This window comes from Onychostruthus taczanowskii, unplaced genomic scaffold (genome assembly GCF_017590055.1).
Source record: "Onychostruthus taczanowskii isolate IOZ18803 unplaced genomic scaffold, ASM1759005v1 scaffold35, whole genome shotgun sequence".
NCBI lineage: Eukaryota > Metazoa > Chordata > Aves > Passeriformes > Passeridae > Onychostruthus > Onychostruthus taczanowskii.
The window spans coordinates 1,856,254-1,872,717 of NW_024500905.1; the positions used below are offsets into that span (position 1 = coordinate 1,856,254).

Sequence of the window (16,464 nt, forward strand, 5' to 3'; positions counted from 1 at the left end):
CCATGACTTAGTTTCTCTGGGATAAATTCAGTTATTCAAGGTGACAGCACATGATAGGGTAGGGTATTTGAGACCTCTGCTATGGTCTGTAAGACAATAAGGATGCTCTTGCTGGTGCAGTGGCAGCACAAGGCAAAGTAAAATACCTGATGGCACCTTGAATGGCACCAGTCACACGTGCAAGCAACTAAATGGGCCTTTCCATCCACTCAGTGTTGACAAAGAGACATTCCATAATTAAATGTGAGCTTCCCTATGAAACTTGCAATTTTCAAAACCAAGCTGCTTGTAAGAAAAAGAAGGCTTCAGCACAGATTTTCAAGCACAGTATTTTAAAAAGGCACTGCTGCAACATTTTATAACTACTGTTTTAAATAAGAACATTCAGTTTGCCGATTCAAAAAATTGCAGGGGGAAGTTGAAATGACTGAAACTGAAATGTAAGGTAGTTAAATTACAGAATCGAAATGAATGTTCTAAACCAATTTTTCCCCAAATTTTGCTTTGATTTTGTCCTGATTCAGTGCAGGGAAATGTTTTGATATGTCGAAAATTTCTGTGGGATGGGAATCCATTTCTTATTCATTGGTAACACTTACTAATCTTTGTGAAGTATTTTGAGAGCATAACAATCTAAGACCTCATATCACTGAGGGATATAATTAAAGCTATTTAACACAGAGATAAAGTGAGGCATAAAAATAGTTTTAGAGTAAAAAACATGCAAAAGAAAATCTAAGAGTAAAACTGACTGGTTAAGACACCTATCTCCTTATTTTAACCACCAGAACTTAATACCCAAAATGCCAACTCTGTTTCTTCAGTTAGAGATAACAATGTGGTACATCGAGAATGGCTGAAGATGAGCAACAGGGAGCAAGAACTCCTTGGCATTAGCTCCCTATTCTCAGCTCTCTCCGGATGGAACTCCGGAAGTGTCGTACATAAACACATATGCTCAGCTGAGCAGCACTGAGTCTGAGAAGGGAACACTTTCCCAGTATGGCCCTTGCAAACACTGGTGATTCCCTGAACAGGTCAGGATGCTGATATTAGCATTTCTTATCAAGGGAATATATTGCTATGAGTCATCTGCATGAACTCATGTGGTTGGATTTCAGTCACAAAAAAATCCACAAAAGCAAAGTAATGAGAAAATATGACCTTTTGAAAGCAAGTAAATCTTACAGAACAAAAACTACAATTTAAAGGTTTGTATTTTTACTTCAGTTAAATACCTGGCTTATCTCCAGAGTCATATACAAATAGTGGCGAGTAAAAGAAGCATTTAGATGGATGGATGCAGATGTTTCTGGCTAATTACCTTAATGCTTATTACAAATTAAAAGGCACAGAAAGTTGGTAACAAACTAAATAAAGGATTGTGTGATATTTGGATATTAAATCAGTACAGAAGGCAGACAGTAGAGATCTCTCACTTTTCTTGCCAAGACAAGTACAGTTTCTATTAGCAAGATTAGCAAGGTTGGGCTACTAGTTCATAGTAGATAGTATGGGGCCATTTTTTTGACTGTCACTGAAAACAGCTTTGATAACAAAGGGAGGTTTTAGCTATTGCTGAGTAGTACTTACACAGCACCAAGGCCTTTCCTGCCTCTCACCCTACCCTACCAGCAAGGAGGCTTGGGGTGCACAAGAAGCTGGGAGAAGGCACAGCCAGGACATCAAACCCCAAGTGACCCAAGGCATGCTCCATACATGTGACTTCATGCTCAGTATATAAAGCTGGGGGAAGAAGGAGGAAGAGGGGACACCACAGCATTTGTCTTCCAAGTACCAACCATGATGCAGCCTGGCTTTCCTGGGAATTGCTGAAAACCTCCCTGCCCATGGAAAGCAGTGACTAAAATCCTTGTTTTGCTTTGCTTGTGGACACAGCTTTTGCTTTCCCTTTTAAGCTGATTTTGTCTCAAGCAATGAGTTTTCTCACTTCTCCAATTCTCTCTGCCATCCCAACACGGGGAGTGAGCGAGTGGCTGTGTAGGGCGTAGATGCTGGCTGAGGTCAAACCAAACACAAGCCAAAAGAAAGCCTTTGTTTTCACTGTTAACATAGTGAAAGTCCAAAGATAAACCTTAAAGTGTATTCAACTAATCTATAAAATCATGAGCCTTGTTGCAGTGATATCTGGAAGCGTATAATCCTAGGCTGAGAGCACAAGCACATGTAAGATGGTCAGTGGAAAATGAGTGAAAGCTGTTGAACAGCAGAACAGCTTCAGAACTTCCTACTACAGAAAAAGATTATACAGAAGCAGAACTCAGTAGGATACAATTTTGTAAGCCACACTTTCTTGAAAGATTGTGTTGGGAAAGATAATTTAAAAGTATCATAGAGATTTTCCCAGGTTATTATATAGTATAGTATCTCATTCAGTAAGGAGTAATTCAGGTTCCAGGGGAAGCTTATGTGAGTACCACAGGAAATCACACATTTTTATTAAGTGCAATTCTACAAGAGTGTTAGTTCTGTTTAATGGATAAGGAGCTGACAATATATTCATGTTGTGAGTATCATTCTCAAAAGACTGAAAAACCCAGAGATTTCATTAGATTTAATACATGCCAGTAAAGTGATTGTAGGCTGGGCCCAGAGGCATAACACAACAGAAGAAGATGTTATTCCCTCTTTCACAATTATTACACTTCCTACATTGAGACAGGGTGTCAAGGGATTTCCTTGTACCCTGCGAGCATGGAAGATGGCAGATTGGAAGGGAAGATGTCACTAACTTTGTACCAAAGACAAATAGAAATGAAAAAATACGTAACAAAGAACAATTTGAAATAACTGAGATCCCCTGAACACAGCTTGAGATATTCACTGGTCATCTGCACATGCCCAGTGTGACCTTAATTCCTGAGTTCAAAGTGAGAACAAGTTTAATACAAAGAACAGTGAGAAACACATGAGAAACACTGGTAAAGATAACTGACTAAGCTGAATTCCCCTACAAGGGGATGAAAAAGCAGAAAACACCAGACTTTTTCATCAAGGAACAAGTTGCTAACTTGTTCCAGCTAACTTGAAACCAGAAAGGACAGTACTTTAGTTTAATGGGAGAAGGCCTCCTGATGTCTGAAATGGACAGGACTTTCAAAAATCCTGTAGACAGACAATTTCTGGCTGCAACACTTTATGCAGTGCAGAAATAAAACAGCAGTGCACAGTAAGTGTGACACACACCACATTAATTGTAGAATCCACAGTTTGCTAGGTTTAAGCAAAATGAGGGAAGGAAATGGTGCTGACATCAGGATTCTGGGGTTACAGGGGTTCTCCCTTCACCCAAGACTAACAGACTGGTCAACAATAAAAAGATCAGCTAAGGCAAAAACAAAGGAGAGAAATTAATAACACCAACTACATGAGTAACTGGAAAAAGACTGGAAGAAAAATGATGTGGAAATGCGTTTTCTAAGATTATTCTACACTATGCTGGGCAGGAGTTTCATGCTCCTTTACAAAATTTTGGTGGACTTAGATGGACTCTGAATTAAAGACAGTGCTCCAGCATTGTCTTTAAGGAGCTCTGTAATACAGACAGTAATTTTTTTCAGTCAAGAGTCCAGATATAGTGAATGTATGGTGCAATATAATACGCACACCTTATTGTGTAAGCAGGTAACAAAATTCAAGTGAGGCAGACATTAATACTCAGAAATTATTGGTCTTCTTGTTACCATCTAAGCCAAACACTGTCAAAACCTATCTGAGCTTTTTGTATCAGTTCTTCTCTTCTTTCTCCCTAATGTCCCAGCTACGGAGGTGATTAAATTTTTCAGTCAGACCAACCTACCATCCAGAACAATCCGACAGGGCCAGGTCATGATAGGTGCTGCCAGGCAGATAATGGCTTCACCACCTGGTGGCTCTGAATGGGCTTCACAACTGAGGTATCAGATTTTGAAGAGTATTTCAAGTTTTCAATAGAAGTGAACTTAGAAGATGTCTCATGGATGAACAGCAATCAATTTGTAGAGCAGCCTTGCCTCTTAACTACTAAGATTTATCTACTTTGAGGCTTTGATTGGATGGGCACTTGAATATAGCTAATATATATTTCAGAGGGAAGCAAAACTCTGGGATTTGGAAGGTATTCAGAATTGTGAACCTATTATAATTTTGAACACAAATTATACTTAGCTGCACACATGAAGGAAACTATGAATAATCTTTATAGTTTGGGGAAATATTTAAAATTGCATGAAAGTGACTAGAAAGATTATATTCTAGTCTCAAAAGAGGCTAGCTAGCATATCTAGGATGACTTGCTTCTGATTTTAAGCTTCTTTATTTGCAGGTCTGCCTCAATACAGCTGCTAATTTTATATATTTGTCTATTATATATGCTTTCATTTAGAAACATATTAAAAAAGGCAATCATATTAGTATACTCTAAAGGAGAGGTTGACAGCTGCTTCTAAGAGCAACCACTTATACAACAGATCATGGATTGTTTGGGGTTTTTTTCTGTATATGGACCTAAATACAAATATATAAAGATAAAATATGTTCAATGTCAGTACAGGATTGCTGGAATGTATTTTAGAGGGATGAATTTTAGAAGCTTGTATTTTAAAATAATAATTGACACTTTAACTCATCTGTAGTCATAACAGTGATTAACATGTTTAATAGCAATGTATTAAAGATGCAGATTTTGTGGTTTTTCCTTTACTCTGCCATAGTCCTAATTCCTTCCAGATTTTGCAAGAGCCTTTGGAATAATTTTAGGCAATAAGTAAATCCTAGAGCAAAAAAAGGGAAAAAATGTACATTTTCCAGGAGTTTTATGCAAAATATAATGCCCTTACCAATGTAAAAATAACACAAAGTTCCAGACATAAAAAAGATTCACTGCTGCAGCAGCAGCCCTAGCATGAAAGAGAGCCCGTGTGGCTCTGCACCGTGCGTCTGCCTTAAGACGACAGCCTGCATATTCTGTTAGAAAACAGCTGTACGTCTTCAGCCATCCTGTCTAAACTTCATTATCTTTTTTTTTTTTTTTAAGGGTAGACACAAGGTAATTTAAATTAGTAAATTTGAATTAAATTGCCTAATTTGAGGCGGGGAAAATAAAAAGCATGGTCTGATAATAACATAACATGGCATAACTAATATAATTATCTGGTTACTAAACCTTCTATAAATTTTTGTGTAATATTAGATAAATATTTCATCCAAAAATAAATTATAAATGAGGCGGTTATGAATAGTGTGAGGCCATCTAAAACTGACTCATTTCAGTGCCAGTGCTAACAGCGTACCTTACCAAATTTAGAAAAATTTAGTGGGCAAAGAACCAATACTACAAATTCTTTGTTAGCACACGCTGTCTCCTCCCTGCCTAACAGTACCCTTTACACTAAAAAACAAAAGGTTTCATTTTCAGAAGTGACAAGCAACTTTAGGCACTGAATCAAAGGTGGATACAATGAAGCTTTAGCAGTGTTAAGTGTCTGTCCCGACAGCTGCCTCCTTACCCTGTAATAAAGACTCTTAATCTCTCCAACATCCTCTGTTCTGCCTTCAACCAGCGCAAAAGACCCTTGCAGAATTGCACACAAGATGCTGATCATGCAAATCCCATGTCTGTGTCCTCCTTCACCCATAAGCATAACCCCTTGACTAGAGCACAGATCTGAGATTTCTCTGAGCAGAGCACAAGGACGTGTTATGGACTGAGAAGGATCCACAGGAATAAGAGACAGCACTTCAGCTATGTTTACAGTTCTCTAGTATGTTCTCAGAGACTTAGTACCAATTATTTTTCAACATAAACCAGTGCTCAGTTCTGAATACTGTCAATTTAAGCAAGATTAAAATATAATTCCTGTGATGGTTTCTCTTTCCTCAGTAAACTTTCTAAGAGTCCCCTACCAAAGTATCTCCTCCATAAAACCCAAGATTCTACTATTGAGTGTAAAAGCTCATGCAAAGGGATAAGAAAAGAAAGCCATTATCAGTAACTTTAAAAAGCAGGAGAAAGAAGACATAAAAAATTGAGCATGTTAGAAGTTTTATCCTCTGATCTACAATGGGGAACTCAAATCTCAGATTTTTCCAAAGCCAGCAAAATATGCCATTTATCCACCCTCATCCCTCCTGTAAAACTTGTCTCTGCCAAATGCTGTCTGGGCCTTTCCCATTCTGGTCTTTCCTTCACTAAAGCTCTCAATCTAAACGCCTTTTCCATTTCTTACTCCATATTTGCCTATTCCAGCTACACAACTTTAATGCTCCAACTTTGGCTCATGCCTGCACCCTGCCATGCCACATTACCTCTCCTACCCCCTGCATGTTAAGCAGCTCCCTACAAGCACTTGCTGTCCTTATTCTCCTCTTCATCTCCCAAAGACTTCACTCTATACTAAAACACAGCGCTGCCCCCAAGTACATGCTCCTTTCCTCAGCATGAAATTGATTTAATTAATGTGAGTCAATTAACTAGATTAGGTATCTAGCAATTCCTGAGAGTTAATGTTAGCAAATAAGATGAGTAAAGTGGCACATTCTGCAGTGACAATAAAATACAACAGCAGCTTTTCTCTGTCAGCCTAACTTCTATCAGGATACAAGTGCTGCCACTGCACAGGAAGCAATGACACAAGACACTAATTTTGTCTTCTTTAGCATTCTGAGAATGCTAACACCAAAAGTTGCCTATATATTTCACACCAGAGCATCCTGGAAGTTTCCCAGTGAGATGAGCTTCTTGCAAATAGAAGCTGTGAAATGGTTTTGGAAATTAAGTGTTAAATTATAATTGACATTTCTGCTGTCTTTGATAGCAGCATAATCTTGCTGGAGACACTACTACAGACATGTACTGGAAGAGATTTTAAGAGTATTTCCTATTCAGATTTTTTTTTAAAAATGCAACAATCAGAAAAGCCTCTAGAAATGAAAAAACAGGACAAAAAACCAGGATGTTCTAGTAGCTTTTACAGAAAAGAAAAAACCCTATTACAACAGGGAGCACACAGCACAAGAGCTGGGCTAGTAAACACAGCAAAGGCACTGTTCCATCATGTGCCCAAGGCAGGCAGGCTTGCTCCAGGTCACTCACAAAGGCAGCCCTGTGCCTGTTCCTATGGAGAAGCAGCACTCAGCACAGCACTGTCCTCTCTCAGGCTGCTGGGGTTAAGGACTGTCCTTATGCACATGAAAAGACAAGATCTATTGGTGTCACAGAGCTGGCCTCTACTCCACTGTGCATTTCAAGAGAGGGAACACCCCACGCTTTCCCACTCTTCTGCAAGAACAAGTATTTTCAAGTCCCTGCTTGACCAGCTAAAAAAAATGGTTAAATCAATATCTGGCAGTGCTCACACACAGTTTTGTGATCCACTGAGGACTCTTGATTTTTTCATCTCATTCTCGTTAATTCCATTTCCTCTGTGCCTAATACACTGATACACTGGTACCTTTCTTTCCTGGAGCCTGTTCCCTTCATCATTATTACAGCAGATATAGAGACATTTAGGTCTCTCCACACATGAACTAGGGGTACCCCTTCCACTCCCTAGGTAACAACACAATAGCTGTTTCTCATAGAAACACTGATACAGGCAAAATGTTTCAGGTGTAGTAAAGATGAAAGGCATAACAAGAAAACACTCAAAGGACCTGAGAAAATGGAAGATGAGAGGATATTTCTCAGAGACAGGGAGGTAAATGAGCACTTTGCTTTCTATTTATATTTTGTTAGCCCTCTTTTCTCAGTTTATGAACAATATTTGTCCATGTTATGGTCCTTTTTTATTACATAATTAATACTACATATGCTACATTAATCTGCAATTGCTCTAAAAACATAGCAAAGATACTAATCAGTATTGTGCTCCCTTGCGCTCCTAACATTTTGGCTTGTGTTTAACCAGCTCCTTAGCTGGTAAGTGGACAGAGTAAGTTCCCCTTCACTGCTCAAGTAATAATGCTATACAGCTATGTAAGAAGACACACGGCAATATTCCAACACAGCCATGCTTTTACTATGCAAATCATTATCGGTAAAGGGACAAGCACAGCCCTTTTTCTGCAAAGCCTGAATAAATAAAGAAGCTTTGTCTAGGAAATTCAGAAGAGACTTGAAGGGAAATAAATTCTGCAGTTAATCACTCATCTTGGAGTGTCTGCTGAGCAGCCCTGCAGCCCACTCTAAAGCCTTCCAGCTGTGGCAGTTACTAGAGGGTGTTAGACCCATGGGTCTGTACAGCTCTGGTTTCGCTGGTCATGTCCATGGCTTGCACTGTTCAACTGAATTTTCCCCAGTTCAGCTACACAGAGAAAGGCACCCAGGTTTACCACACTATAGCATGTATGCATATCCTGTCCACATCCCAATCTGTTCATCTTCCTGTTTTTCTCTTCCCTCTCACCTAGCTGTATTCAGTGCCCGGCAAGACATTCCCCTTTAGGATATTATCATGAACAAGTAAAGATAGCTATGGAAAATGCATGCATGATAAGAACGCTGTATAAATGAGTATTATTCCAGCAAGATTAACTTAATTATTTTGATAACATTGGAAAGGTTATTCTCCACTTTTACAGAGACAAGCTCTGTATATTTTTAGAGGGCAAAACACAGCCAAACCCAGAAAGCTTCGGTCTGCTCTTTAATATAGTATATAAAAGGTTTATGGATTTCCTCAAAACTGGTTAGTTTATTGTCTAGACCACAGATTATTTTTCATAAGATTTTTGTCATATCTGAGAGCTGTTTTGTAATGATGGATGAGACTACTGCCTTAAAATCATCATTTTCTGTAAGCAGGGAAACCCACTGAACCCTGTCAGATGGAATATCGCCTTCTCCCCTGGAGCCTTATAAAATAAGGGCATAATCTATTCTCACAGAGGTATACAGGTACAGGAGTCCAGGACCAAACTACACTTAACTAAAGGGTTGTTATACAGGGATAGAATATGAATTATACAGTTGTAATAGGAGTTTTAAAGTTTTGCTTGCATAAGCTGAAATTGCTACTGGAACATTACACCAACCACAGGCTTTGGCACTCAGATAAAAGGTGGTGATTTTGGCCCTTCCAAGGAATGATGTTTCTAGAAACAGTGTCTGCCATTGTTAGTTTTATTTTCTCATAAAATAAGAACTATGGGTCATGTGAAGGCATAAGTGCCAAGTAAAAATCTATGTTCAGTTTACAAAGAAGTGAAATTCTGTCCCTTCTATAATTTCAGTCCAAATGTTAGAGCTTTGCAAGCCATACAGTTGATTGTATGCACAGAAATAAATCACAGTTTGTATATGTACGGCTTTTGAAACACATTTTTCTTCAGGTATAATGACAAAGAGCACAAATATACGGGAGATTGGAAAATGTGTAATCATTCTCTTCTGTAGAAGAATTAAAAACACTTACAGTAATGTACTAGGCATCAACCACTGCCAAAGGTATCAACAATTTTCACTTTTATCATTTATCATTTAGAAAAATCTGCTTGCTGCTTCTGTGTTCCTCTACATGATTTCAGAGTTAAAAATTAAATATGCAGCTTCACACTTCATTTTTAACAGTTAATTGCTGCATAAATAAGCAGCATAAAGCAAAGCACAGACATTTTATAAAACCAGAATGGTTCCAAAGTATTCAGTTGCCTCTTTATTTACATTTCTTATGCAATAGATACGTTTGAAAGACCTACTCTGAAGTGACTCTTTCTACAGTAAGGCAAAGCTAAACTTGCCTGGACAGCATCTGAACCAAAAATTTAAACTCCTCATCATTTTCAAAGCAATAGAATTGACATTTATTGCTGTGCCATACCAAACTACAGCCCCACCTCTGGATAACAAAAGACTACAGGGTAGATGGATGCTTTAAGAGCCTTCCCTAGAGCCTTCCAGTGTGTACTGTGTTGTCTGTTTAGATGATAAACTCCTGGAAATGCCTGGACCAGAACATTTTTCTGTGTTTTGTGCAGATCTACTTCTTATGGTGTTTAGAATGATCATCACGATTAATCCATAGATAAACTACCCTAAGGAAGCCAATGTTGCCTGCCCTGCAAGAGCACGGCCTCAGATGTGGCATAAATAGCATTTGCTCTCCGTTATTTACAGTGCCCATTATGGCTCCCCAGGGAGACATGAGTCCAACGCCTAAATTCATGGGTCATGCAGGGGAGGAAGCACCAACTTTATTAGAATGTGAATTAGGCCACTGATCTGTAACACCCACAAAACCTGCATGCTGATCATATATATATATATATATATATAATCAGCAGACATCAGTAAAACTTTGCCAACTTCCTGACCAAAGCCACCCACAGAATGAGCCAAAACACTGCACTGTGCAACAGAGCTAACACTCCCCTTGGTGAATCTGCAGAAAAACTGTATCATGTCATACAAAGTTCAGCTCTTTCAATATTAAAAACCAAGGCAGAGTAATGCATCTCAAATTATGAAATGACCACACACTAATGTGATTTTCCCTGTCTACTGCTTCCACAATAACTGAAGCAATAGTCACGTCAGCAGTGGGAAAAAAAAGAAATGAAAAAGCCAAACAACTGAAAAATATCTAGGTCACTACTAACTAAAAGATTAACTTGATTCTCAGTATCTGAAGCTTGTTTTTTAGTTAATTTGATGGCATGAAAGGGTATTATTGACACATGGCCATTGTGCAGACCCAGCCACATGTGCCTGTGGGCAGTGCATGAACGAATTGCATGGTCAGTGTTAGAACACTCAGACACCAGTTTATAACTAAGCCATAGGACTAATGTAAGTTGATGGACAATTTTTGAAAGGTGAATGGCATAGGTAAGTTTCCCCTTTAGGTAAATATATATGGTTCCTGTTCTTTGGTATTTATACTTATGTAACATGACTCTCAAATAATTTCACCAGGGAAGTGGCAAATTATCTCTGTCTGCTAACTGGCTGGAGTAAATAACCCATCTGTAAAGCCTTCCTTGAGCAAAGGGTTTCTTTTCTGTTTGTGCTTAAAAGGAAATGGAAGAATAGAAAACAAACAATCCAAAGGGGGAAGAGACCTGTACATATATGTACTGCACTGCCTGTTAGAATACTAAATTCCTGGCAGGGCTCACATGTACCCTCTCTAGCACTAAATCTTATTTCCAATGTTTAGAAACAAGAATTGTAATAAAATCTGTGAACAAAATCTCCTAAGAAACCCAGAAGAATTTGCCCTGGTGGTATTGCCCTGGCCATTCCACACATGACAACATACAGTTTGAATTACAAATTCATGTCATGTATGAAAATAAAACTAAGTCTAATTCTCACCTGTATTGGGTTTGATGGCAAGGTTTTGGTGCGTTACAGGGGTGGCTTCTGTGAGAAGCTAACAGAAGCTTCCCTCATGTTCAGCAAAGCTAGTGCCAGCTCCAGGAGAGACCCACTGCTGGCCAAGCCCCATCAGTCACTTCTGAGGTAACATGGGGAAAAAAACTGCTGGAAAGAGCAGTTGGAGAAAGGAGAAACAGTCCTGCAGACACCAAGGTCAGTGCAGAAGGAGGAGCAGGAGGTGCTCCAGGCACTGGAGCAGAAATTTCCCTGCAGCCCCCGGTGCAGCCCATGCTAAGACATGATGTGACCCTCCAGTCCATGGAGGTCCACGGACGAACAGAGATCCACCTGCAGCCTGTGCAGGACCCTACAGTAGAGCAACCTGTTCCTGAAGGATTGCACCCTGAAGAAGGGACCCACACTGGAGCAGTTCGTGAAGAACTGCAGCCAGTAGGAAAGACTCATGATGGAGCAGTTTGTGAAGGACTGTCTCCTTTTGGAGGGACACCATGCTGTAGCAAAAGCCCTCCACCTGAGGAGGAAGGAAGGGCAGAGACGTGTGATGAACTGACCACAGGCTCCATTTTTCTTCCCCTGCACTGTTGGAGGGAACAAGGTAGAGAAAATCAGGAGTGAAATTAAGCCTGGAAAGAGGGAGAGGTATGGGGAAATTAAGATTTTTGTTTATTTATGCAGTACCTTTCTCTGATTTGATTGGTAATAATTTCTCCCCCTCCAGCCCTCCAACTTGAGTCTGTTTTTTCTATGATGGTACCTGGTGAGTGGTCTCTCCTTGTCCTTAGCTCATGAGTCTTTCATCATATTTTCTCTCCCCAGCTCAGCTGAGGCAGGCAGCGATAGAGCAGGTTTGGTGGGCACCTGTCATCCAGCCAGGGTCAACTCACCATATCACCCTGGTATTATTTACACACCCAGTAGTCTTTACTCATACATTAAATAACAGTTACTTTAATTTATATTGAATACCTAGAAAATCTATTTTTAAAAGTCTCAACAATACTTAGAAGGCTTAACATATCTGTTTTAGTAAATCAAAAAAATAATAACTGCTGTTCTGAGTAGTAAAGTCCACTCACTTTCCATTACACATATATAAACCTGCACAAAAAAAATTTCAAGACAGGAAGGGAGAATTTCTCTCCTACTGTACTGAGCTGTGAGTCATGAACACTTCCAATAGTCCACATTCAGTTGTTTAATCTCTTTTTCACACAGGAACTAATTTCAGCCCAGAATTTAGACAGATGCTTAATACCCTGTTAGTTTGTTCCAATACAGCCAGAAAAACAACTGTTTACTCTGTGTCATGTTTGAGTTCCATACTGTTCATGTTCTAAAAAAGATAATGAACTTCTAAACACTTTCCAGTAAATTTTATTATCATTTTAGGCCTTCCTCAACAGGAATATTCTACAAGCTCCAGATATGTCAATCAAAATTTTGTATTAAATTTCACTTTTAAACAATTTAAATCTACTGGACAAACACAGAATATTCCAGGTTAATAGTGTGCCCTCTTTCACACTGAGCATGAACAGGTCAACACAGAAACTTCAAAAGCCATCTTGAAATCCTCTAGCATCAGCTAGCAATAGCTACTCTTGGCCTTAAATTATAATGTCAAAACTGCTTGAAACAATGAGGATTCCCAGGATCAGACAGGAATGTCAGTTTGTCTTTGGGATGAAGGAAGTGTATAGAGTCAGCTGGAAGCAGGAACAAAACAATCTAATAAATGGAAAAGGGGTAGAGACAGAGATGCTGATTTCAGCCAGTGTAACAGCTCCTATAGGACCCGTTCAGCTGCCTCCAAAAATGAAAGAACTGGAACCCCCTGCCTTCTACAGAGGTCCAGTTCAGCTCCTGACTCCTTCCCAAGTCACGCAAGGTCTGTAGTTAACATAAATTTACATCTGCCTACTCAATGTATGAGCATTGAGAGGTCCGCTCCAAAGAATTTCTTAAGAACTATCAGACCTTCCAATCACATTCCAAATTACTTCATGGAGTGTGACAAAATCAAAAGAAAAGGGGAGGAAACAGATGAGTGATGCAAGACACTGACACAGAGAATTGTCAGGATGCAATTGGTTTGGTTTTTTTTTCCAATTCTTTTAATTATCCTCAACTTTATGTGAGTTCAAATTAAAGTATCACCACACGCTATGTATCCCAAGAAAAGCTCAGATTTCTAAAAAAACTATTTGCATAAAAATACACATATAAAGCACTTACTTAAACAACTACAGCATCTTGAAAGACAGTAATTGAGAAATACAAGTACCTGCTGTCCCCACGGGCAGGATCCTTGGGTTTAGTATCACTGTCATAAACAAAACGCTCTTGGGAGATGACTATGATGTTGTCTGTAGTTTCATTTCCCAAGATAGTGATAACAGGATAACCCATCTGTAGTGTCCACTGATCCATTACCTCTTGGATATTTACAGATTTTCCAACCCTTTTTAAAGCCTTGGAAAAAAAAAAAAAAAAGTTTCAATACACTGAAGCAGTATCAATACGCAAAACCTTGGGTTTTTTTTTTTGCCCCCAGGATCAAAACTGGTTTTGGAGGGTAAAATAACCTGTATACACACATGTATACAGATACACACACACACTTACACCCAACACACACACACTACATAATCGAACTTAAGGCTCTGTGTATCTTAAAAATAAATACTGAGTAGTCTAAACAGAGAGGAGAGTGACAGTCAGAAAGTCATATTTTCCACATTATTCAAGTACTTCTGCTGAAACAGAAGAAATAACCTGCTTTACCAGATATTAACAAGACCCACAGAAATACTGGGTAGCTATTCTTAACCAGCTAAGGTTAAAAAAGACACAGTGCTAGCTGATCTAGGCACCTACAAAAGGCATATTTGAAAGGCCTTAATTTCTAAAAATACAGGGCTTCTCTGTTCTGAAAAACAAAATGACCAGTTATTTGAAAATACTGTCCCTTATGTCCAAAATGAGGCTATGTATACCAATATATCCACTGCTGCTTCATAAACTGCACCTGTTAGAACACATGGAGGATTAATGTTTTCATATTTGATTCCATATGTCAATAAAAATGCTGTTTTACAAGTGGATTTTCATCTGAAACACAAAGAGATACTATAGCATCATGGGAGATGAGACTGCATATGAGGAGAAAGAGGCATCATTTGTTCTTCAGCGCCAGACATGCTCCTTGCTGTCGAACAGTCCAAGATCACAGACTGAGTAACCTCTGATGAATTCAAGCAGAAGATGTCTTCAGAACTGAAGCTGCAGTTGCACTGCCTTAGGAACAAAGGGGCTGGCAACAAATGCATTTACAACTGAGGCAAACAGAATTATCAGCTCCAACAGTAGATAGAGCATACAGTACAGCTACAGTGGTTATGGACCAGAATACAGTCTAATTCTTGTTCCACTTCATTAGCTGCAGATTCTGTTGCTCTTTCATGACAACATTCATTCCTCCGACCTCCCATCGCCCAGAACTGTCCCAGAGGTTTTAACAGAGGAAGGAAAGAAAGATTTCTTATTTGTTGAATGCAGTGACATTCAGCTACAGATTAAGACACAGATTTTAAAGCCTGACTGTATGTTACTTGTCTCAACTCTCATTAGCAGTCAGTACAGACATAGGACTTGGTTCAGTTGCCCACATGTAGGCAAATAATGACATTTGACCTTTATCTGCCACTCCAGAAGAGCAGAGATTTCCCCATGTATCTTATGCTAAATTGGTTAGACACACCTGAATGTCTTAAACATCATACTGTACCTAATCTGGCACTAGTTGCCTATATTTGAACAATTATCTCAAGTCTCTAGTCAACAGTCAGTGGTTCAGGCTTATTATGAAATAATCATGTAGTGGCTAGCCAACTGAATTACTCTCTAAGCTCTGCTGACTATATTGACTAGATTTCTGGGATTCCAGTTGTTCCTGTTCACTAGTGTCAAATGACACATCCTAAAATATTCAACACATTCTTTCAGAATTATTGTATCTACAACAGACATGCTTCTCATGTGGCAGCTGGAAGCCAGGTAGGATAAATTAAGGTAAAAGTTGTTAGAAGTCTGTGAATCAGCAACTGAAGACCCAGTGAGAAGAACAGGATCTAGGACACTTAGTTTACATATATATACCTGCTTGTCTATTTGTCTTGATCTTCAGCTAAATCCTAGCTTTGGTGTCAATAGTTAAAACTAGATTGTCATGTTTTGTATGGCTTGAACTGGTACCTGTGCCAAAACTCTGACTGTACTCCACATTGCCCTCCACTCAGTCTATTTCTGGGGAAGACTCAGATTAGCTCAGACTAATCCCATAGGAGAGAAATTCAGGGACACCTTGCTCATCTTAAAAATGATGAACCGTTGTGGAGCCCTAGACCAGGTTCTAGAACTCAAGCCAAGCCTGGATATATAAGTCTCTACAGCATGCCAAATATTGCAGTAAATAGTTCTCTGTTTACATCATACTTTGAAGCTTTAATATTTTTGTCCTTTACAAAAATCTTAACTCCATACAAAATCACAAACACATGTGATGGAAATGCCAAAGCTCAACACTTTCATGTGCTTTTCAGCTTACGGGTCTCAGTGTGCTGCCACTGAAGTCACTGAGAGATTCTTTCACTGCACATCAGCGACATAGCACATGCAGGGAAATATATTCTAACATAACAAAGTACAGAAATGCTGCAGAACTCCTATTTTTAATGTTGCCACTAGGTTAACTCAAATGGAATTTCTTTGCATCAGTTTTGATATTTGCTCTGTGGTTTGAAGATCTCAATATGCACTATTCACTCCTGAACTCACCGAGAAAACCGCCATAGCATATTCCTATTTCTCCCTCAGTGCAATGGATTAAAGTATTTTACCTTTGACAATGTGTTCCAAAGATCATTTCTGGCTGCATTGCCATACTTGTGAATGGTTAAATAGTCCTACAGAAATAAAATAAAAACAAAAATCAGTATTACAATACATAGGCCAAACAACTAGAGGTGTGCATCACTGTTATAAGGAGTTAAATCACATCTATGTTTGCATTTATTAGAAATATACAAATACGCAATATGTTCATCCTAAGGAATAAATAAACAGTT

The 16,464-nt window shown here is 38.9% G+C and overlaps 1 protein-coding gene across 1 annotated transcript in view; it reads right to left on the reverse strand.

Annotated features, from left to right (window-relative positions):
- TRHDE (thyrotropin releasing hormone degrading enzyme) overlaps nt 1-16,464 on the reverse strand; it is a 197,922-nt gene that overhangs the window by 53,693 nt on the left and 127,765 nt on the right. Inside the window, exons 8-9 of the mRNA XM_041411306.1 lie at nt 16,237-16,302; nt 13,623-13,810 (exon numbers count right to left, since the gene is read on the reverse strand). Coding sequence (XP_041267240.1) covers nt 13,623-13,810; nt 16,237-16,302 — 254 coding nt within the window. The remainder of the gene's footprint in view (nt 1-13,622; nt 13,811-16,236; nt 16,303-16,464) is intronic.